Source organism: Actinia tenebrosa, unplaced genomic scaffold (genome assembly GCF_029948245.1).
Source record: "Actinia tenebrosa isolate PJP-AT-01 unplaced genomic scaffold, QUT_ActTen_1.0 PGA_scaffold6__47_contigs__length_16458017, whole genome shotgun sequence".
Lineage (NCBI taxonomy): Eukaryota > Metazoa > Cnidaria > Anthozoa > Actiniaria > Actiniidae > Actinia > Actinia tenebrosa.
Genome location: NW_028292583.1, coordinates 463,448 through 487,776, shown reverse-complemented (window position 1 = coordinate 487,776; position 24,329 = coordinate 463,448). Strand labels below are relative to the sequence as shown.

The 24,329-nt window shown below is 34.4% G+C and overlaps 3 protein-coding genes and 1 long non-coding RNA gene across 6 annotated transcripts in view; 1 reads left to right on the top strand and 3 right to left on the bottom strand.

The window, feature by feature from the left end:
* The window catches only part of LOC116297918 (transcription factor Sp9), a 17,607-nt gene extending 5,894 nt beyond the window's left edge, over window positions 1-11,713 (bottom strand). The window contains exon 1 of one of the 2 annotated variants that reach the window (XM_089038771.1): window positions 11,611-11,713. The gene's annotated coding sequence lies outside the window, so the exon portion shown is untranslated. Of the gene's footprint in view, window positions 1-5,115; window positions 5,311-11,610 lie in introns of those variants that run through there. The other variant, XM_031706241.2, reaches the window with a different exon arrangement.
* Window positions 7,150-21,124, top strand: LOC116289099 (uncharacterized). Of its 2 annotated transcripts, XR_016121516.1 has the most exons (5): window positions 7,150-7,490; window positions 7,873-10,463; window positions 18,252-18,371; window positions 18,903-20,343; window positions 20,755-21,124. It is a non-coding gene; the product is annotated as an uncharacterized LOC116289099 (long non-coding RNA). The 2 variants fall into 2 exon arrangements; XR_016121515.1 differs by having other exon boundaries at window positions 18,252-20,343.
* Window positions 7,829-9,624, bottom strand: LOC148905768 (uncharacterized). Its single transcript, XM_089038772.1, has 3 exons — window positions 9,346-9,624; window positions 8,867-9,017; window positions 7,829-8,782 (listed from the first exon to the last, which is right to left on the bottom strand). Exons 1-3 carry the CDS (start codon window positions 9,622-9,624, stop codon window positions 8,703-8,705), a joined length of 510 nt encoding a protein of 169 aa, XP_088894898.1. The 3' UTR covers window positions 7,829-8,702.
* The window catches only part of LOC116289097 (kinesin-like protein KIF28), a 27,757-nt gene continuing 22,545 nt past the window's right edge, over window positions 19,118-24,329 (bottom strand). Inside the window, exons 21-28 of the mRNA XM_031695986.2 lie at window positions 24,137-24,199; window positions 23,944-24,024; window positions 23,087-23,152; window positions 22,327-22,449; window positions 21,978-22,136; window positions 21,707-21,784; window positions 20,715-20,771; window positions 19,118-20,316 (exon numbers count right to left, since the gene is read on the bottom strand). Of these exons, the coding sequence (XP_031551846.1) occupies window positions 20,200-20,316; window positions 20,715-20,771; window positions 21,707-21,784; window positions 21,978-22,136; window positions 22,327-22,449; window positions 23,087-23,152; window positions 23,944-24,024; window positions 24,137-24,199 (744 nt within the window). The 3' untranslated portion in view covers window positions 19,118-20,199. The remainder of the gene's footprint in view (window positions 20,317-20,714; window positions 20,772-21,706; window positions 21,785-21,977; window positions 22,137-22,326; window positions 22,450-23,086; window positions 23,153-23,943; window positions 24,025-24,136; window positions 24,200-24,329) is intronic.

The following is a 24,329-nucleotide window of genomic DNA, read 5'->3' as shown; positions in this document are numbered from 1 at the left end:
AAACCTCCCATACAATAGCTGTAATTAAATTAAGAAACAACGTGGACGCGACGACAGGACTGGTGAACGAAATCCCGAATCATACAACCATAACACACGACAAGTTTGACAACCATACACGCATAGATAAGCCTATATATTCCTATACATCCAACCTAATATAACCCATGGAGCTGACTTAGAGAAACTCAAGATAATTGCAGACGTGAATAGATCTATTGAAATACAAAGCTACCCTGGTAGGATTCTATTGATGTATTGACTCAATATAACAGTGATGTTTTTTAAAACCACGTTCTATTTGTGTTATTCGGATATCTATACGTTTCTACTGTGATTGTTAGATCAACCAAGGGACAAAATCAGCATCGTAATTGCAATATCAATTGAATAATCCCTTTACAATTTACAATGTTTTTCTTTGAATACAGTGTTGTGCGAAGCGTCGAATATAAAGAAGATTTCGTTTGGCTTACCGCTATCTTTCTAAACAACACTTTTAGTGATTCGCGGAGTTTTTAATATTTCATTTTTATGAGTATTAGTTCATATCCTCAATGAGTATTGAACTTTCGGGTTTTTGGGGCCTTTTGGGCACCCCTCTGCGCTTAACAAGTGCCGACAAGCTGTGAAAGGCAGGGCTTGTGAACTGGACTTGCTACAAAGCAGTTGTCTTAATAAAATATCAAATGCTTGAGTTTTCTTTACATTATTTAAGAGTTTATGAAACCAGCTTTGCGGGACAGCACCCGGATGAGAAAGAACGCAGCGCCCTCCTCTTTCAAGAATTAAAAAACTGACAGCCTGTCATCAGAAAATTGTCTAGATTCTTCAACTTTCATCAATTCTTTAAATTATAAAAAATAGCCAGCTCTCACGCTCTGTTTTAAAATTTTTCTTATTTCATTTTAATGTCATATTTCCAAGTTTTTGCCGTTTATATTAAGCGGTTAGCCAAAACAAACATCTTCATAAAATGAAATTTGTTGCAAATTATATTTCAAGATGCCTATGTTTACAGAAATTAATATCACGCATAGCTCATAATAAAGTTTCCAATTTTCTCTTTCTTGTATGGTTCATAAGGTCAAGAAAAAAATCAGTTATTTTATCACCACTTAAAAATAGACTAAAAAAAGTGTTTCCAGACGAGTCGAATTGTATTCAAACATGCCATATTTTTATTACAGTTTAATATCATAAAACACACAGTGATTTTAATGTATTTTTTTCCTTTTCTTAGTATGTACCTGGTACGTCGGGTCATCACCTGTTCTGACGCACTTACGCACTATTGTCTTAAACAAATGAAGTCTCTTTTTCATTCTAGACACTAGTTTCTAGCTACATGTGGTCAGCGAGCACGACCAAAAATATCGGGTAGTTTTAAACTCACATTGTTATCTATTTCTATTTACATAAAAATTTCAAAGACATTTTATGTTATTTGGGATAGTGAATTCCTGCATTGACGTGAGTTTTTTTATGCTACATACTGGGATAATTGGCCCTGACTATTTAAAATGGGGGAAACGTTCAATAGCCGATCGCGAAAGGAAAACCAGAAATTCCTTTTTGAAAAATAAAATCAATTTCTTTCTTTCTTCTATTCACTCTCACTCTCTTTCTCTCTGTCTGCTCGTTCTTTATGCGTTTCTATTTCTCTATAAATGAGAGTTCGATTTTTTAATAAAGAATAAGGGAAAAAATATATAACACTAATGTAAACACAAATTAAATGTTCTACATAGCCTCTCGCGCTTCAAAGTATAGGCAAATTTAACGTAGTTTTTTCTATACGAATTAACAATGTTTAACAACTGTTCATAAAACACGTTAATAACACGGTCTTGCAATCAACGATAGAGATAATTACGTATATCCGTTTCGATATCTGACTCTTTGGGACAATTGAGTAAATGAATCAAAAGTTTCAGTCCTGCTTTCATCTCGCTTGTAAGTTTTCTTTATCTTTCTTTGTCGTATAATCGCTATTTAGTTGTATAGTCAACTAGTCTAGTATCAAACTGTGGAGATCTCGTAGCGAGATAACATATTGTCAATAGTTCGAGTCCGCTTTTTCAAATATTTCTAGAAACCTTGGAGGACATTCTTCACCGCCATGTGCCGTATCAGGTCATTCAACACTTAATTACATTACTCATTTTAAGGCTTTGTATATCACTCATTTGGAAAATAATATATTAAATTTTCATTAAGAGAATATAGTTATGAACTTTGCTATAAGTAGAACAGCTATTAGAATTACGAATAAGTTTTTTTCTTTTATTTCGTGAGCTTGTTTACAATGTAAGAGAGACGAATGTCTATCTCGACAGTTCTTCGTCTTCATTTAATTTTTTTTTTTTTTTCAAGAGAAATTAGATTTTCTTTTGTTGTGTTAAAAAGGTGTTATCCACAAGCAACTTTTGGTTTGAAATAATTTCTGTCCTAACAAAGAAAAAGATTATTATTAAAAGTTATGAAGCTTTGAAATTATTACTCGAATATCGCATGACGAGGCATTCAGATGTGAACAGTTCTTTTCCTGAGGAAACGTCAAATAAATCCTGGTCAAGCTTACTAAAATAAGCAAATTTAGTGAGTGATAAAAATAGATTTACGTTTTTTTTAAATAAGAGAAAAATAACGGAGGTCATGTTTTGAATTATCAATTTTTTTCACAAGTACCTGTCTCTCAAATTTTCACTTATCTGATCTAATTTTTTAATACTCGAACTCGTTAAAAAATAGGATTGTGAAGAAGATCAAGGAACTTGAATATTATAGTTTAACAGGAATTGTTTTTTCAATAACGAGCAATAACGGCAAAAAGCGCCAAAAACTAGACTTTCTTATGAGTTTCGATCCCAATTTTCGTTTTGGGTTAACACTCAAAACCTTTTTTAAACAGTTAGAACTGATGTACTATGATAAAATGCCTGTTTGAAGCGGTATTTTCAATTGTACAAAGATGTTTTATTGCATTTGTGTTAGAATGTTGCTTTGTCAGGCTTTTTTTATAGAAAATATATGGGAAATAAGCAAATGAAGGCCTAAACCTCATTTTCGAATAAAAGTTTTGCTTTGGGTAAACGCTTTGATTCCACTTTCATCGGTCATCCCCTCTTCCAAACAACTTAAACTTTAATTTCTGAATATAAAGATTTTAGCCTTGTACAACAGCCTTTCTTCAAGAAAATAGTTTTTGGTGCTCACTGCTTAAATACGAAAAGAATTCCCTCTTATAGTTTAAAATGTGAGATGACTTTAAGTCTAGTTAGAACAATGACTCTTTAAATGAGAATTAATAAAGGACTATGTTAGATATACCATGGCACATGTTTGCAGATTAAAAGCAATAGCATGCAATGGGTGTTGATTGGATTTCTTCCAGATGATGATGATAAATTTGGACTAGAACATTTTCTTTATACATGGTCTAATATCGTACCACAGATAGTATTGAACCAGTTAAAGAGGAGAAAAATATTACACTAAATGGGTATCCATGTTTTTATGTTCAGCGAATAGAAGGAACAATGTGTTGCCATTTTTATTTCAAAGAAAAAAATCAGAAATCCCCCCCCCCCCCCCCCCCCCCTCTCTCTCTCTCTCTCTCTGTTTCTGTCCCTCCGACTCTCACTCTCTTTCAAACACCTTGATATATACTTCCCATCAAAGATTATGCTAGGGTTATAGAATCCACTTCAAATCCATGTGCCCCACTGAAGAGCCAGACCCGCATAAGAATCTCAAAGCATTTTTTAATTCAAGTGTACAACAGGTACGGAAAATTTATTATAGATCTTTTCAACTACTGAGCCTAAATGGCAATGTTTACCTGTTATCTGGACGTGACTTAGCATTGACATAGTGGTACCTGCAATAGAGCTTAAGGATGTGCGCGCGATATGAAGGTGGCCTGACAGAGAAGCAATCTCCAACACGAAATATTCTAAAAACAATTGACGAAAACTTGGTAAAATTGTCTTGACTGAATTTGAAGAATATTAGCGTCTGGAGTGACTGGGGATTTCGGCTCATCGTGTAAAAATTCGTGTATGGCCGCACATTAGAAATTATGATTATATTCAGCCTCGTTAAGGACTCAGCCAAGCCACGACATCGTGAAACACTTATCTGTCGTTACTTTTTTTTAATTCATATTTTTTTCTTTTCTTGGAATACCAATATTAAACATATGTGACGCCCAGTAGGCTCGGCAATTCTTAACTCTGTCCACCTACTATAGACATACTTGAAGCGTGTGGGCATGGAAGCTTCACAACCTACTTGTCATATACGACCCAGCCCTTTGAAGGGTTTAATGGATTGAATAAATATTTAATTCTCACTTCTCTGTTGTAAAAAACGGGTAAATATTCTTCTATTCTAGCCCTTTAAAGCTTTGTATTCAACATTTCAAGCTTGTTCAAAACACTAGTAAAATTTTAAAGAATTGAGTTGAATTACTAGAAATTGACTCGTCCGGGATTTGCTAAAGATGAGGCAAAAAAAAGCTAAACCAAACTGATTCGTGTTGTATCTTAAGGTCTATCATTTCGTAGGTTAATTCATAAAATTTCAGTAAAATACAAACGTTTTCTTTCTTTATCTCATCTTCTCTTTTTATATTGTCGAGGATAAAGTTACGTTGTAAAACAAGTACCAGACGTTTTACAATTTTGTTTCCTAGTTATCTGAATAGCTGGCGAACGAAAGACATCGCTGTTTCAGTCCTCTTCATTGTCTATTCTATAAACAAGACATCTTAAACACTATAAAACATAGAAAAGGCGTTTTGAAGGTTTTTCTTGCCTTTCAAGAACATTTTTTTAAAGGAAATCTCCACTTTGAAAACGCGGGAAAAAAGAGGATACATAAATTGCGGTCGTTTTCGGTAGAACTGATTTGAGACACTCTTTAGAAAACCTTTCAAATCTCAACTTTCGTCTAATATAACCTCTTGAAAAAAGGTGATGTTAAAATGAAAATGTTTCTTAAATTGTAATTTTAAGGTCGTTTGTTGTATTATCTTTTCGATACAAACAGAAATGTAAATGTTACGAGTTAAGAAAGATCATTTAAGGACTTACTATCATGTATACCTACCACGAACTGAAGGAACAGCTGTAGAGATTTGAACTTCTGAAGATGTCTTACCCCTCGGTGACTCGGAGAAGATTTGTTAAAGTCTTTCTAAAACAGATCACTTTTGTAACCGGAATGTTGAAAATATCTATTAACTTCTTTTGTTTATCTTCCAAGGTTTGTGTTCTTTATGCCTTAGTTTATTCTAGGTCTAATCTCCGCCTACATTTGTTCGAATAGAAGCAAGTGAAAATTTCGATTCTTCTGTACTGTGGAACACAGTGTCAATAAACTTAATTGTTTCCTAGAATAGCCGCAGAGTCAATTCGCTTTATGTTCAAGTTCCCATCGCTTGCTTTTGAAAAATTAATATCTATCGCACTAATGACCTCCAATTTGCATGTATTCCCTAATTTTTAATACCTGTAGTTTTACATCAAGTTATACCCTTAGTTGCAGCTCGAGTTAAACTGCATCTTATCTCTACTGACTTCCTAGTTGTTAAAAACATCTACAGATACTGATCCACTTAAATTTTTTCGATATTATTAATCTTATTTATTTTTCTCATAATGAGATTCGACAACCTTACTTCATTATATCATTAAGTATGAGGATGACTTCGCGTTCAAATTATTGTTATTCACAGCATTGATAATGTACTGTACGACTGGATGCGGTAAGATTACATGCATCTCACAATTGGAGAATAAAAATACAACTTTTTCACGCGAAATCAAAATAAAATAACTAGTATCAGATATATGTTCGTGTATTCGTTCAGCATCGCCGGATTCTGCCCTGAACTTTTTTCATTTTGTTGCGGGTTTTTTTTTTTTTTTTTCATGAGCGGGTCACAGCGCCCTAATGGAAAAGGTTTCTCATAGGCGTGTATGTCTCTAACTACGTACCAATCAGTGGTCACAATTTCTAGTTTTCTCGTTAACTAGACACTAAAATGGGCTGGTGAGAAACTTTCAAAGGCGTGACGATAGAAAGGCGAGTTTACAAAGGCTTACAATGACGAAAAGGGTTGACCAGATGCATACAGTCCCACGAAAATCGCCAGGCCAAAGACACTAAAGAATTTGTTCACAATGAAGTGGTAGGCACTTCATAGTCTACTCTTCTCTAATTACTATAAGTAGATTGAACCCTTATTATTGATTGCTATCCTACTTCAAATCATAATAGGATAAAAAGGCTTCTTCGACTTAACAAAGACGGGTTTTTTGAATAAAGTTTCCATTTGAAACCAAACCTTAGTAAAACGGCTTTTCAATTCTCTCTAAAACCCACGTTCAAATTTTATAATTTTACGTTCAAATTTTATCGCTGATCCTATCGCCAAGAGAATCTCAAGTCAAACATAAACCGAATGTGAACAATCTAATAAGCTAAATCTGATTATTTTTTCTCTGAAATATAAACAAATGGCACGGGGAATCTTGACATGTAAAACGGCTGAACCAGCATTAAGGCATGTGTTTATATTTCAACTTTCTTGTCAAACTACAAAAATCTGTTGTTTTAAAACAATTTCCTCGTTTGATTGAGCATGTGTTTTTGTGGTGATTTGAAGTCAAGGAAGTAATCACTTCAAGCAGCTGCGTCCGGCTATGATCTGCTAAACGTTTCGCAACGTAAACAGTAATTAAGACTCGTAAAAATTGCATACTTCAAATCAGTACTATCTCGAGTTTATCTTTTATTTTGTAAACCCGGTTACTTCTCGTTAATTCCAGCTCTCAAATTTCAATTTATTTTTTCTAGAAATCGTACGGAATAATTGAGGCTAGTCTATTCATTTCTTCACTTAATTGGGACTAGTTTTTCGACAACACCTTCTAAATGTCATAACCGAGCTGAATTATACATTTTTTAATTTCATTTTCAATAACAAAAATGGGGTATTAACGAGGAAAGATGATTTCGAATGTATTTGAAAGTTTACTTCATTATTTTCTAATCTTAAAGAAAGTATGGAATCTTTTTCTACTAACAGTAAATTCAGCAGATTCAGTCATTCTCACAAACGGAAATTTTATCCATAGCCAGAAATATGGAACCGGAACAGGCGGAGCTTATTTTCGGCTATATTAGCATAAATTAGCATAGGTCAATCAAATCACTGTGTTGAACAATTGTGATTGGCTAATCGCTTAACCCGAATCAATCTGTACATTTGGGTTTAAACATGGCGGACTCGACTGAGCTAGGCCCGATGAACTTTCGAAGAAGAGAAAGTGTGATACATCTTTTTATGAGGTTGAAAGGTTGATATCAAGTCGAAAAGTCAATGGCAAACAACTCGAATATTTGGTAAAGTGGAAATATTATTCCATATACGAAGCATCCTGGGAACCGTCAGAAAATATAACAACAGAATGCATCAAGTAAGTTGAAATGCAATGACTGACTTTAATACTACTCTTCGAGCTTCTTCTAGTTCATTTGGGAAATAGCCCTTCATTATTGTCATCAAGCTAAAGATAATAAAGTTTGATTTTAAATCCTAAATTTGAGTTTTTGGGAAATGGTTGAACCACGAGCCAAAAAAGTGACAATAAACAACTCCGGTTTACTTCACTCCCGAAGCACATGGTCGTCATAGGGCTATAATTTTAAAACTGATTTAAAAAATTTTGATCTCGAAAACTTAATTGCATGACTTAGAGTACTTTATATATATTACTTACAATAATCTCTGAGTAGAAAAACAACAACAACAGAGTTTTAGCAACAAAACAATTAATAGTATTTATTGTATTACAACAGGTATTTTGAAAGTCCATTACCATCACAGCAAATCATATTAGATGAAGTGGCAAGACTTAAAAAGTAAAAGCAGCCTTCCTGTCACAGTAAACTTCAGGCATGATGTCTTTAAGTTTTTGTTCAAGGGAAAGCTTTGCAGGATGGCAGATTTTGGACGAAAATGACTTTCCATCAGTATTTTTCCCTGAGAGCTGGGATAAATGTATAGATTCCCATGGACAAGGAACAAAAATATTCTTCCCCATAAAAGTTAGAACACTGCTGTCATTCTCTACTAAGGAATATACCAAAACAAGCAATGGTAGTTTTGAAGTCACTCCTAGAGCATTTGAAGAAAAAATTACTTTTGCAATCAGGAGAAGAGCAACTGGTGCTTAGTTAACAATTATTAACACTGTAGATGGGTATACATCACAGGAAAAGAAGTAAAATAAATCATGAATGTTATCAATATAAACTATGATGGTTTTCTGTTCGGCGAAACCATTCATGTTTTTTTATGGTTAATATGCAATTCCCATTCAAAAATACCTATCATGTTTTTTTTCTCCTTTTTTCCTGTGATGAAAAATCCTAGAAACATCATCTCTTCTTTTTCTTGGGTGCTTTTTTGTTCTTAACTACTTTTGGCTTTTGCTTGGTTTTACCATTACACTTTTGCACAGGATCATGATTTGGTTGCGAGTCAAAAGGGGTATAGAATTTAGCCCTTTTCTTCTTCGTTTGGGGTTGGTCATGGATCTCCTCCATCCAATATGTTAGCTTTAGTTTAGTGTACTTGTTAGGTAGACGCTGTCTATGTTGGAGTTTCTTAATGCGATACTGTGCCTTTAATACTTCAGCTGGTGGATCATGCTGTTGGCACTTTCTGATGACAACGGTCTTGCTGTGTGGTTGTTATTTTCTACGCCTACATATAAACAAGAAATAAATATAATTTCCTAGATAAGTGTTTCTTTTCAAAGTTGTATTACATAACTTGCTTTAAAACTACCTTGGCAACTAAACTGCTTGATGTTTTTGTACTTGGACATCATGTTTCCTAAATGATAGGCAGCTGCGGGCATGTAGCAGGTAACATTTTCAAAGTGATAGCCTTTTCTCTTAGTACCAAGGGCAGTGAAGTCATTTATCCAATTTTGTATCTTCAAAAATGACAAAGTTTAACTATTAGTATTGATTTACATTTTATATAAATGATATATGATATGGTTTTATAGAATACCTTGCTCATATATTCAGTAGCCGATGGTGGGGTCCAAGAAGTTATGTAATTGAAATATAACATCCCTTATAATACCACAATATTAATTGGTGAAGTAATGGCTGTTTTTAATAGATACATGCAAATGAAATACACATGAGACAAAAAGCATTGCTGTTGACCCAGTTACCTCACTTGATTAATTCTTAAAACACATGCATACACCTGTATGTATAAAGGATACAAAAAACCAAGTCTAGCATACATACCATCCACAACTTTTTGACTTCTTCTACTGTCTCTCCCTGGATTACATCGGAGTCCAGTTTTTCAGGTAGGTGATTCAACAATTTTTTCTTTTCATTTTCAAGGTTCTTGTATTTCAGTTTCCAGTTTTCAATTTCCCTTGAGAGAGTGGTGATTTCTTCTTCCCATTCACTTGCCCTTATAATGTCTCCAAACTGTATGGAAAACATAGTACAGTCATCTTGAAACTTCTCTCTTTCCTTCTTTGTGCCTTTTCGGTTAAGAGTTTTGACCTCTTGCATTACATTGTAGCATTTTCTTGCAATCAATTTACTTATTCTACTTGGAAGTTTTTCATGAAGTTTGAAAGTGTTTCCAGGAATAAGGCTGTTGATTATTTTTATTCTTGTCAGGTGGTCAGAAACATTGCTTAGTTTGATGAATAAGAGATTTTTAGCTTTTTACCAGCAAAACACTTCTTCTGAATGATGATTTCTTTGTTTTTTCACATAGTTTAACTGAGAGTTTGGGGATTCACTGATTTCTAGGTATCTTTTGTCTTGAAATTCATTGGGAAAACTCATTGTCTGGTTTGTTGTGATATATGCCTTCTTCAGATGTTTTGAAAAATCCCGCGAAAAAATTCCGCCAAATCAACTCCTTCCCAGGAACAATGGCCATCTGGGGCCGAAAAGACTCATGGTCTCGTTTAAACATGGCGGACGGAATGTTCCTTGAAAGTATAAAAACTTTGAGACTTCATTTCTCTTTATCCTTTCTTGGTTTCGCCTCAAATTCCTAAGGTATGGCAAGGGAAGAGCAAAGGTGCAAAATAGCCTTTTTCAAAGTGAAAAACCGTGTTGGATTTAACAGATATTTCGTATTGTTTATGCTCTTTTGGATCGTCTATGCCAGTGCTACAAGACAAGAGTGAGGACCGATGAATTCGAATTGTGGGAAATACAAGATTACAAGAGAAAGAACTCACACTCTCTTATATTTAGAAGAACAGTATGGAGTCTTCGATACAAAATTCGTCTTCTCAAAATTCCTAAAACCGCACGATTAACAAATTAATTCGGTCTAAAATTGGTGCTTCATTGAAGGTTTCTACACTAACATTTAAAGAAGAGTGAGGACGGTGAGTTACATATATTTATTTCCAAGCTTTCGGGGCTTTTTATTTTTACTCCATACATTTCTTTTATGCTTGCTGACGCCATATTTTGCTCGGAAAGCGAACCTTACTGCGCATGTCGGTTCCATATTTCTGGCTATGCTAAACTTCTTAACTTTAATAACAAAAAGTTTCCCATCTTTAATGTATTCGTTTGTAATTATGTTTTTGCCTTTGTTGTTGTTGTTGTTGTTGTTGTTGTTTCATCGACGATCATTCCAATGAATTTTTTTTACAAGAGATATTCCTAGACGGCCAAAATGGCGGCCGTACAAATGAGTTAAAATTAACTGAGTGAAAAACCAATACCAACACCAAGAAGAGGACCTATACTAATTTTAGTAACCCTTCAAAGATATTCATTATCAGCCCAGAAAAATAAGTTGAAAATTGACAAATCTACGATGTTTGTATGACATTTATATCTATAATATTCTTAGGATTGTCGGTCAAGAGAATAAGAAATATAGCAATCGACAAAACCCAAAATCTATTTACAAAATTCTTAAAGTTTTGCCTATTATTCAACTCCTTTTTTCTTATCGTCGGCCTCTCAAAATCTCTTTAAAAATCATAGTACGTTAGGCGTTTCTTTTCCCCAGAGGGAGTTCTTGTTATCCGCCTCTTGTAAAAACTATAAATCTGTGCAAGCGAACAAGGCGGTTCATCAACAAAGATGCCAACCGTCTGACAGCCCCCATGGTCAAATGTTTGCAAAATCAATCAGCAGATTTGAACATCAATTTTAGGAAAGAATAAAGAAAGAGGTTTCCCACCGTGTTTTTTACTAAACCTGATAAGTTCTTGACTAGATAAATGAATAAATAAATAAATAGATAAATTACTCAACAAACAAGGATAAAAATTACAAAAATACGAGTTAAATTATTTTTCCTCTCAGTTTCATATGTCGATGAATTTTTTTTCGCATAGCCTTTTTTCCTTTATACATCTAACTCACTTTAAGTAAAGTGACCTCTATAAAGACTACACATTAACTTGCGTCCTTGTGAATAGGCCGTTATGGGGAAAATCAATAATAATTGGAATATAATGGAAATGTTTACAAATATTAAGGTGATAGTGTCGAGTAAACTGTACACGGCCTTACCTGAAAATGATTTTGAAATGCTGTAAACCTCTGCTAAGCCGAAATTTGGAGCTTGAGGGAAAAGTTCTTGTCGAAGGCTAGAATCTAAATCTTTGTTCTTCGGGACGTGATTTAATAACTGTTCAAAGGATAGATTTTCCCCTTTTTATTATGAGGGGCGTAAACTTGTTCTCGAATATGTGCTGGTGGCTTGTTTCAAGGAGCCATTAGTTGACTGGTGTCTTACATCTGACAACCCAGACAATGCTATTATCGTATACAACAAAAAAATGGTCGAAAATAAGACGAAGTCAAAATGTTTGACCACTTTAAGCAAAATCTGACCATCTCTCTTTGCTATTCAGTATTTGTAGTTTACTGAAATATTACAGTTCATACACGATCAGAATTCTTTATTTCTAATATCAAATTTGCTATGAATGAAGATTTCTTTACTGACAATAGTGTTATTCTTAAACCTATAAGAGACCTTAAGGTATTTTAAGGTAGATATTCACGACAATACTTGAAAACTAAAAAATCAACATTTTATGATGCATAAACATTTTTACTTTTTAGTTAAAACAAAGATAGAATGACCGTATCATTCACCTAAAAAATACCTACAAATATTTACAGAACAGATGTATATAATATTTGGTTATCTATTATTAGGAAGCACGAGGCAAATTTATCCCAAATACCTGCTTATTTGCCACTTTAAGATCGGCTATATTTACGTTATTCACAGCCTTTTGAAAGCTCAGACATGAAAGGATTTTTGAAGGACAACCAGATGATTAGCCAGATGTTTTCAAAGTATTAAATAACTTGAAAAGGATACTTAAATAAAATAAAAGGAACGTGACTTAAAAGTTGTCTAGTTTGACAAAATCTAGTTGGATTAAGTGGTAGACTAGTAAAACTTGACGGACTGAAGTTTGTACGAGAAAGGTCATAGGTGTTTTTCATATTTGTTTCTTAATCTCTTAATACTCTGTTCCGAGAAAGAGTTTTGAAATAATGTTATTATATTTTTCATGCTATGCAGCGCTTTAAAAGACAATAAGAGAACTTCTAGCACGACGTTCTTGCTAGGTACCGCAAAACCCCTCAGTTCGACATCCCATTTTCTCAGTTCAAACTTTCGGGATTAAGCAAAGCTTCATAACGATGTTGCTGCTGGAAGAGCAGCCATATTGAATTTCAAAGCTGTTTAGTGCTAGAGGTTAGCTAAATTCTAAAATACAAACGTGAATAGAAATTTGTACTATTTAGGAAAAGTGGTAAAGTCTTTGTTCGCGGGGGTTCTGTCTTTTTATATACGTACATTTTATCGATGCTCCTTTGAAAAGCCTTTTCAGCAACAATTAAGAATCGAATCAATTTTAAATTCCAATTGTTGTGCTTTCACTTAGTTCAGCCCCATTCTCAGCTTTTTACCGTCACATTCACCTTATATTCCAATCCCAATAGCAAGTTAATTTTTTATATCAACAATTGCATGCATCTGTGACGGCTTCCTTTTCCAGAATAATATTTTTTTAAATACTTATACTTTATAGTGAATAGCATTTTTTGTGAAAATTAAGCTTTTAACGGTGTGGGTTCTCTATTATACTTTAAAGAGAATACGATAGCTTTCATAGCGCATTCATCAGCGATTAAAGATTTCCCTTTCATTGTGTCCAACACTGAGATTTAAGATTTTCTCAAATGTTTTCGCAACTTACGAAGATTTCTTAACACATACGTTTTTGTTTAATTTGGTGTCTATCAAATATTAATTGAAATGTGAAGTCGACGAAGAAATGCGGAGTGAGTGAGGACTGCACAAGGTGGCACGCTTTTGAAATCAAGTAAAAGGTACTGCAATGTCTAAACTCATTTTTTTCGTACTTAATTATTTGCATGAGCTGAAGGCCCAGAGGTCTTAAAAAATTGATTTATGTATTCAACTTGTATACATGGGTGTGTGTGTGTACACACTTAATTCTTAAAACTTTGTCATCGCATTTGGCGATAGGCAATAGGAGATATATATATATCTTCTCCACACAACACAAGGGTTCTACCAATCCCCAAGTGCTTTATAACTCCACACAGCAAGCAAGTTTTAAAATATATATATATATAATATTACAAAATACAAATCACAATAACCATTATTTTAGATAGGAATGATGCTACTATAAGTGCGAGCGGGAGAGCATCGCAAAGCTGTTAATATAATAACAATAATGATATTGTTATTGTTATTATCATTATTATTATTATTATTATTATTATTATTATTATTATTATTATTATATTAAAGGCTTAGAAACCCTCTGGTCTGGTCTGGTTTATCCTATCTGTGTATTTGTTGAGCCCGAATTCAGTATTGTTTTCTAGCTTTTAACCATACAAAGCAAGCATACTGAAATATACCTGTAACATCTGTGCTGCAGGAATAAAAAATATTGGGGCTAATTTCAGCAAAGAGAACATTTTATAAGTTTTGTCTTTTGTCACTGTTCAAGTATACAGAAGTTTGTGTTTTTGTTTTTGTTTTAAATTCTTTTTTCTTTTTCTTTTTCTTTTATTTCTTTTAGTTTTTTTAGTTTTTTTTCTTCGTCTGTCTTGGATGCAATTTCTTTTTGATTGTTTTATTATTATTTCCAAGGCAATGTTTTTGAAATGATAGTATATGTTGATACTTTTTAATTTTTGTATCTTTTCATGGCTTAATTGTGCTTTAACTTATGGTCTTTTGATAAGCGTTCTTAAAAGTCTTTTCTAATCCTATGTTTAATGATAAAATGTCTTGTATATCGTCATAAGATGCAAGGGAGTAATTGAATGCTTATATGAACAACGTTATCCTTGTACAACTGAATAGACATGGTTCTAGTTTAGACTAATAAGTAATCAAGTATATGGCCCTTTTTATATATTAAAAAATCTAAGGGTTTTTCTAGACCAGATCTACCGCTCGGCACCGGCATATGGAAACGTTTTGGTGGTTTGGTGGTTTTAGACAAGAAGAGAAATCGTAAGAGGTGAGAAAATCCCGAAAACCGCCCCAAAAAAGTCAACGACCAGTTTTATTGTTCAAATTAACTCCACTCTCTTCAAACCCCAAATTAATTATTTTGCACTTCAACAAATTAAAAATCCATTGAACTAAAACTTAAGTCATTAGAATTCTGTCTAAGGAAAGAATGTCTTTTTGTTTGAACAATGCATTTGTAGCGTTACCTCAACAACCTCAGAGCTTTCTTTGTTAGGCATCTAAATCTAACTCTTGTGGTACTCCAAACTGTACATGATATTGTGGCACGAACGCTAATTACGAAAATGAAACAATATTTTCAGCAGAAACTAAAGAAAAACAACTGCACTGACTTGGATTTCAATACATACAACAATATCAATATTAGAATATTTTTTAGACATCAATTTTTACAATACCAATTGATCATTTTAGGAAAACAATTTTTCATCCTAAGTGGCCGTTCAAAATCAAAGTGGAAAATTATATATTTAGACTGAAGTCGTCCTATAACGACTTCTTACTTAATTGGCAAGTTTAATTGAGTTCCAGTATTACCCGTGGAAGATCAAATCTATACTTTCCTTGTCTTGCAAGGTGGTGTTCTTTGTTTGTGGTGACTGGAGATGTCGGAGAATAGCAGCCTAGGATCAGTCGGTGACCATTTAATCCTAGCACATAGAACTGCGTACAATAAAACTTTTTGATGATAAACTTTAATCTCTAGCTAATTGCCAGATAAGGATCAAAAAATGGAAAGAAGTACAATTGACGAACAAAAGTACAAAATTTTTAAAGTAATTGTAATAGAACCAAAAAGCAATGAAAACTTAATTACGTAAATTGAATAAATATATATTTCTACAAAAATTGAAATGGCTAACAAAGATTTTAGGAATTTTTTTTATCGGCTTTCGAATTCATAAAATGAAGTGTATTTCTTTTGAAACTTAAAATAATAATAATAGTTAATAATAAAGACTTTATTGGTAAAAAAAGGCATTAGATTAAATTGAGGCCAAAATGTCAAGCAATGTTTTTTAATTTCTTAACATGCTCCGTCAAGAAATTGCCGTATTGCTTAGTCTGACGTATGACGGCCAACAAAGCGAGAGGTCCTTAACACTCAGGAGGCTGACTTAGATCAGCCCGGAGGTTGTTTCAGGGTTTGATCTGTGAGTTAGCCGTGCCCTGACTTTGAACAACCAAGAAGTTGTTTCAGGGTTCGATAAAATTTGAAAAATTAGATATAGAAACTACCGTCCTAAAATGTAGCATTTATCGTAATTGCTTTCATTCAAAATGATTCTTGGTTTACTGATCCTTTAGTAACCACCCTTCGAAGTTGTCAGTTTATTGTAAATAATGACTAACCTATGCCACTTCAAGACTACTAACTTTTAAAACAACTAACTCTCACTAGAAAGTTTTGGCAACTTGTAAATCGAAAAAGACATCTTTATGAAGGTTAAAGCTCGCAGTAAAAAGATACATCTCTGTCTTTGTAGAAAAAGATAAATGATTCCCTTAACTTTTGTTCAAATAAATATAGCCAATATCCGTGAATGGTTGATAGGCTTTATGTTTGAAAAAGTTTTTTTTTAAAAGTTGTCTTTACAGGTGACACTTTTTGAGGTTTAAACTTTCAACAAAAGCAGTCTTTTAGTCATGTCAAATCTTGTGTCGTGTAAATTAAGTTGGCAGCCATAATTTCGCAATCCTCTTCTCTTTATTCTTTAAGCATTTTGTTTTGAAACGCTTATGTACATTGTGTCCTTTGCATCTTCAAAACAACGCACTACAGTATTTGTCTCGTTATAAAGTACAATTTATAAGAATTTCCGTAGCACAAACATTTATGCCTTGTTTATGTCCATATTCTGACTTGGTAACATTGGATCAGTTTTCGTTGCTATTTCAATTAGTAACACTTTTTTATTTATTGTCAAAGTCATGGTGGAACTATTGAGATTTCGCTCGAGCATTGGCCACCCGCAGATTGAGAGCATAACATTTTGACTTGGTAACATCCAAAAAACATTGGATCATTTTTCGCTGCTATTTCAATTATTCTTCATCTATTGTCAAATTCATGATGGATTTATTGAGATCTCGCTCGAGCGTTGGCCACCCGCAGATTAAGAGATTACATTGTCTTATTATGAGACTAAAGACAAACAGTTGTAGTAGATGGAAACTTATTAAATGCTCTCTGGCGTCATAAAGCCTGATTGGCTGGGCTGTTGAGCGATCATTTGGTGAAAGGCAATGCGAAATTTTCGTAGCAAATAAGACTACAATGAAATTACATTATCAAATAATCTTCATCCAAAATAGATGGAATGCCTTTACCTATATCGTTCAATAAACCGTTTTCTCAAGGTTGCGTGCGCATCCAACTTGACGGGCCACAAAACTGAAAAACGCAAATCCATTAAAATTGAGAAGACAGTTGAAAGAGGAGAATAATCGATTTAATGGATTCTTATCGAAAACATTCATAGCAATGCATGATAATACTCATTATAAAGCTCGTGTTCTGGTCTCGTGGCCCGTCAAGTTGTTTAAATTTGGAGGCGCACGCAACCTTAAGAGAACGGTCTAATAGACTAGTACTTCCTCAAGAGCGTTGGCAGTCTTTAATCGTAAAACCGCCGATCTTCGTAGTCTTAAAGATATCAAACCAAAGTAAAGATTTGAAGACCGTGCCGTTGCTACTTAAAAAAATAATATGCATCATGAGGATCAAACTATGGTCCTCTTGCTTGCAGTCAAAAATGGCCTTTTTTTTGTATTCCCCATAATCATAACGTTAGAAAATGGCCAAATATTACCTATTTTGAATCCCCAATGAATTATGCCGACATATCTTTTCAAAATGTGTGAAAATGGCAAAAAAACGGTTAAAACCATGGGTTATAGTCCATGCTTTATTTAAAGAATTAATCATCTTTATTCAATTTATCAACAAATAATTTCCAAATATAAAACTAATCCCTTAGTAAAATCCAAATTTAAAATAGAAACAGTTAATAAAAGACAACGCTGACAGAGAATAAGGCTACATTAAAATATCATAAAATTCAAACTTATAAAATAATCATACTCTAAAACTAATTCAAAAAAACGTTACTAATGTTTGATATATCAATGAACTAAAAAACATTTGCTGTATTTACATATATACAAAACTAAAGTCTTCTATGAAGTCATTGTGAGTGCGAAATGGTATTCGTGAGCCTCTAACACTCGTATGGACAGAACTTAATATCTCAAAAGACAAGCGTGCACTTAACCACATAATAAGCCTGAAGCGAGATGACGTTTTACCCCCGGCTCTATACCATAATAGTTTTTAAAATTCTTTCATATTAAAATTTTTGGTTCCTTAGAGAATACAGGAACAATAGTCATAATTAAAAAACAAAAGCAGTGTGAAAAGGATTATGGTCTAGAGACGGGGGTAAAATCATCTTGCTTCAGGCTTATTACTGTAGCGTACGAATCCCCGTTCTTTCTCGAAAGTTTCTCGCTCCCATTCCGCCATTAGTGTCAAAGACCACAGGTGTAATTGTTGTTATTTCGCTGTTGATATTTCCTTTTCTTTTCGTTCTCTTGTTCTTTGAAGATCGTTGACGTCGGCTTGTTCAGGTTGCAGTTGGAGTTAACATATGCTACACGGACATCAAAGAATGCTGTAACTTCTCGTACAAAGAACCCACCGCCCTTTGCTTTACAACTGAAAAAGGTCAAAAATGACCTTCTCTGCATCGTACATAAATAATGCATATTTTACTAAAAGATGCGAAAATGGCCCAAAATCCATCAAAACCATGGGCTATAATACATGCTTTTTGCCCAAAAATGGTCAAAAATTACCTATTTTGCATCCTTCATAAATAATGCATATTTTGTCAAAAGGTGTGAAAATGGCCCAAAATTGATCAAAACCATGGGCTATAGTCCATGCTTTTTGCCCAAAAAATGGTCAAAAATGACCTATTTTGCATCCTTCATAAATAATGCATGTTTTGTCAAAAGGTGTGAAAATTGCCCAAAATCGATCGAAACCATGGGCTATAGTCCATACTTTTTGCCCGAAAATGGTCAAAAATGAACTATTTTGTATCCTTCATAAATAATGCATATTTTATCAAAAGGTGTGAAAATGGCCCAAAATCGATCAAAACCATGGGCTATAGTTTATGCTTTTTGCATAAATATGACTAGAAATGACCTATTTTGCATCCTTCATAAATAATGCATATTTTATTAAAAGGTGTATAAATGGCCCAAAATGGATCAATGGTCGTGTAGAAATGAATTGGGTTTATGCCAGCATCTTTTCCTGAGAATAGACCATGACCTTAGCTTAATTTTTCAAGGTGTGTTAATATTTGGGTTGTGTGATGTAATATTTATAACCAATAGCAATGGTATTCTCTTATTAGTCTAGTAAGTACTTGGTATTCACAGTAAAATAGATAGAGTAAGTCAATAGAAGTTGATATTTATATCATTATAATTACTTACAAATACTATGGATTGTGCTGTGGAAATAAAGTGATATTGATATCGGCCACCCTAAGGTCACGGCACTGCCGGACCAATCACATGGTGCGAGAAAAAAACCCAGAAAATCAAACTTCTAGGAAACATAACGGTCGCAGCAAGGCACGCATACGGCACGGAGCTTTTCACAGCCATGTGAAAACTGCTTTAAGGTCCATGGTTTATTAGCCTGAAATACAGCCTATCCTAACCCCCCACCCCCCCGCCGAAAAAAACGAAATCTATTTTTTAGCTACCCGATTCCCAATTCTGAGATACAAAAATTTCTGCTAGAAAAAAAAGCAAAACATGTTGAAAGCACTTTTTGAAATATTATCCCAAATGACGATTACTAATGAATACTAAAAACCAAATACTAAGTCGTCTCACTTATATGAGCTGAAAAGCATGGTGCAGATGGACCTAACTACAAGTGAAAATTTAAATGTAAAGGAATATATATTTTTGTTCTGGAAGGAAGATTACTCTAGCTTCTTTTCCAGTTGTTTACATTGAATTATGTCGTTTTTCTCTGGTTGGTGCTTGACACAATTGTATATAATTTCAAACAAAGTTATATTTACAAATGAGTCCACTATTGAGACATTACTGAGAATTACTCAAACTTGTCAAAGATCTACTTTAACGTTTCTTGACTCGATGCTACAATAAATCAACATTGTTTCACTTGGCCTGCATGTGTGCAGCCCGACTTTGCTTGGATGCACAGATCAATCAGAAGGTGTATAAGGATAAACTGATATAGCAGTTAATAGAGCTCTTTAACTTGGGCGTAATGTTTTCCCATTTCAGGCCACGTGTCATTTTCTTGAGTATCATTTCTTTGCTAACAGTTGCGCATGAGAAAAAACATGAATAGGAATAGTGAATGACACGTGGTCTTAAATGGTGGAAAAAAATTAGACCAATGAATATTGCACCGTCTTAAGTGGGAATTAAATTCGGGCTGTACAAAGGCATGGTTTTGCTTGGATTTAGAATGTGGAGTAGTCTAGTAGGCTATTCTATAAGATAACACAGGCAGCACTCTCATTCTTTTGCTGTCCTTGTACAGGTACTTTGGCGTTTACTGTTGCTGTATTGGCATTAGCGTCTCCTACTATCGCTCTTACGTCAGTGAGCTATTGGTAATAGAAAGAGAGGTGCAGGTTAGTTAAAGCTACAGCTTAGCTGGGTTCATTTGTAAGGTTGAAGATGTATATCTGCCATATTGGGGTGAAATACTCACGATATTCATCTCTATCGAAACTTTCCCCTTCATTATCATATCTGTATCATCATCATCATCATAGTCACCACTATCATCGTCGTCATCATCATCATAACCATCCTGATCATCATCACTATCCTCATCATTAACATCACCGTCATCATTATGCGTGTCATCATCGTCGTTGTCGTCACCATCATCACCGTCATAGCATCATCAACAGCATCATCATCATGATCATCATCATGTCATTAATATTATCATTATGTACCATAATCATCACTACCACAGGAATGTTAAGTTACTTACCGCCACAGCGATGTGTCCTTCTTTTTCTCTCTTGTCACAGAGCTCACGAAGCTGTTGCTGTTGATATCAACAAATGCGTAAAGAGTTAAAAGCATGAAAGATTTGAGGTGCTTTGTGGATGAATTGGTTGCAAATGCTTTTTATAAATAGAGTCTTAGAAAGTAGGGTTGAGAGTTTGCACACAATGTGAGCAGAAACATTGATCTTAAAAGAACTGCACAAGATTCATGGCAGAAACGATGGAACTTGTTTTAGATACACTGGTTCTTGACTGACCCTTTACTTTGTTTGAAATAATTCATTTTTGTCTGTTCAATTATATTCAGATAAATACGGTTACACTTTCGTTCATGCCTCGAACCACCATTGGACCAAATTCAAATGTGTAAATATACAACTGCATATAATAAAAAAAAGTAAATAAACAAGTTGAAGTTGAAGTTGAAGCGATGTTTTCCCATTTCAGACCACCTGTCATTCCCTTGAAAATACGATTCTTAAAGAAATGACACTCTAGGGAACGATACGTGGTATGAAATGGGAACACACAGGGTTCGTGTGAAGTAATCACTTAAAATTCAAGGACTATTCAAGGAGTATACAAGGACCCAAAAATGAATTTTCAAGGAGTACGTTCAGTTAAATATGCCAAGGTCTTACACGGTGGTTGCACATGGCCGACTTTCAGTTTTTCCAATCTTTCTGACTAGATCTATTTCAGAACCATGCAAGTAATGATCAAAGCAAAAATTCAAGAAATGTTCAAGGAGTTTCGCTAAAATCGTAAAATTCAAGAGCTTTTCAAGTGCCCCTGCAAACGTGAATTAAAGTCAAAGAGTTTTCAAGGAGGTTAAGGAGTAGCACGAACCCTGAACACATTACGCCTAAGTTGTTGGTTTATTGCCAAGCAAATAGGGGACTTAGGATATGTGACAGACATAACGTTCTTCAACGAGTGAAAGATGGACTTCAGTAAGTTATGAGAAACTCACCAGTTTGTGTTCCAGTCTCTCCTTACGTCTCTTCATGGTGGCCATGTCTGAAACATTCATTAATGTAGGAACATTTCCCTGTTTGTAAACAAAAAATTACATAAGAAATGGTTTTTATTATATGTTCAGGTAGATGATGCCCATTTATTGGATCGAAGTCAACTCCTACACATGCAGTGGGAGGGATGTACGAAAATGGGGTCATCATTGATCACTGATGATTAAATACGAATTTATCCCCAAAGAACGTTGACCTTTCATTTTTACTGACCTTTGACCCTTTAGCCATGCCCTTCTTCATGTTCTCTGCCTTCATGATCGCCTTGGTGTCCTTTCCTTCCTTGGCAGCCTTGTTGACAGGATGTTTCTCTGCTGCATGTTTTCCCCACACCTGAATAATTACTGACTTCTTCATCAGATAATCTATAAACTGCGAAACAAAAAAGAGTAAAGTTGTTAACTAAATTGTTTCTATATTAAAAGGGACATTCCTGTTGGAATGAGGAATGTGCCAGGAAACAAAAGCGCTTTATTCCACGCGCAAAATGAACAGAAACGATATCCTTTGAAACAACCAATGCGCTAAGTCACTGCGCTCGAGCCCGGCACTGATGTCTTACCTGTTGATTGACAGAATCAAAGTGGAATTTCCTTTCATAGTTGAAGTCGGGGTTGATTGTTCCTGAGATTTTCTCTGTTTTGGGATCTTCATCAAGATACATTTTGTAACTACAATACACCTCCTGTTTTGATACAACAGATAACACCAGATTAGGTCAAAAAATGGCTTTCTGGGGGAGGGGTGGAAGTGTAAACTTTGTCCCGACAAATATCTTAATAATAATAATAATAATTTAATCACTTATTGTGCGCGCATTCCATACAATGATCATGCGCGCATTACAATAATAATATAATATATATATAACTATATAACTATTTACAAATAAGATGAATAAATATATTGATGAATACTAAAACAACTATCAAAATGCTAATTTAAAAAGGTGGGTTTTCTTTAAAACTAAAAGTTGAATTGCATGTACTAAGTTTTTAATATATAAACTATATAATACATTTGAGTATAGAAATATCCACTACAGACAACCAGTAAGCTTATACATCCTTTCAAGGAACCCATGAAAGATACTATTAATAATAATAATAATTGCTAAAATTTATATAGCGCTCGTACTGTACAATATTCAAGAGCGCTTAATAATAATATAATATAAAGTCAATAAAAATAGGAAAAATTATTTTTAAGAAATTGTTTAAGATTGAAATATAGGTTAAAGTGAATAAAGAAAATAAAGATAACAATAATAATAATAATGAAGTACAGTTATATGATAAATTGAAAAGGAATAGTAATATTACCGTGTATTTCTTGGGTAATCCACGAGCACTTGTGATACGCACTACAAAATCCATAGCGTTTCCAATCTGACATGACAGAGATGAAACAACAGTAGTAACTGAATTATTAATGATACTTTCGTTTATGTATTTATAATATATTCTTCCTGGTAAAGAAGTTTCCAAATGTGGTCCATATTGTTCTCTGTAGAGCAGTGACTGTCCAGGGGAGCAGTGACTGTCCAGGGGAGTAGTGACTGTCCAGGGGAGCAGTGACTGTCCAAGGAAGTAGTGACTGTCCAGGGGAGTAGTGACTGTCCAGGGGAGTAGTGACTGTCCAGGGGAGCAGTGACTGTCCAGGGGAGTAGTGACTGTCCAGGGGAGCAGTGACCGTCCAGGGGAGCAGTGACTGTCCAGGGCAGTGGTGACTGTCCAGGGGAGCAGTAACCGTCCAGGGGAGCAGTGACTGTCCAGGGGAGCGGTGAACGCGGCGCGCAAAGCATGAGTACACAAAATGACCGAGTGGACAAAAAGAAATTGCATGAGTGGAAAAAATGCCTTAAACATTTTTGGAGCTTGAAAGAACGAAGCAAACGTGGCGGTAAAGTGAAATCGTTTTTATTCTTTCTTTCCATATTTCCGCTTTTTATGGGCATGTATATTATGTTCTAATCAAAAGAAAACAAAAAAATATATAAAAGTTGGGTTACAGTAGTCTAGGGATAAGGACCGGCGGCAAAGCAGCTAAACGCACTCTGATTGGCTGAAACAAAATTCACCGCTCAGGTGAGACCGATTTGTGCATTTTCCCAGGAGATCTTTGCGGTTCTTACCACAGGGTTCCCACATGGTTACTAGAACAAAAGTGGTACACTCACCAGGTCTTGTGGATTATCAATAAACAGATCAGTGTCTTCTGTGATTTCTTTTCCTTTGTCGTCAAGAGGAACCACTTCAACCTACACAAAAAAATTACAATTAAATGAAAAAGAATGTTCCAAGCTATTGTTCTACCAATGTATGTCCAAATGACAATGGAGTTGTGAATAGAGGTTATCATGGCGTACTTACGTTAAGGTATCCAACTTCTTTTCCTCTGAAGTCTGTGATATTCAGTTGTTCTCTCATGTCCAGCTAGACAGATATCAAACAACAGTCAGTACATTGGGATATAAGGGTCTTTAACGCGCGATGTGAGACACACACAAAATGTGTTTCAATCGAGAGGGTCTCTTCAAATGTGACAATTTGTATTCATTTTTGA

Excerpts from the sequence above, each read along its gene's own strand:
- LOC148905768 (XM_089038772.1), bottom strand. The coding sequence starts at position 9,624 with ATGCAAGAGGTCAAAACTCTTAACCGAAAAGGCACAAAGAAGGAAAGA. Across the intron at positions 9,018-9,345 it reads AAGTCAAAAAGTTGTGGATG|ATACAAAATTGGATAAATGA; the intron begins GTATGTATGCTA and ends TCATTTTTGAAG. Across the intron at positions 8,783-8,866 it reads CAAGCAGTTTAGTTGCCAAG|GCGTAGAAAATAACAACCAC; the intron begins GTAGTTTTAAAG and ends GTTTATATGTAG.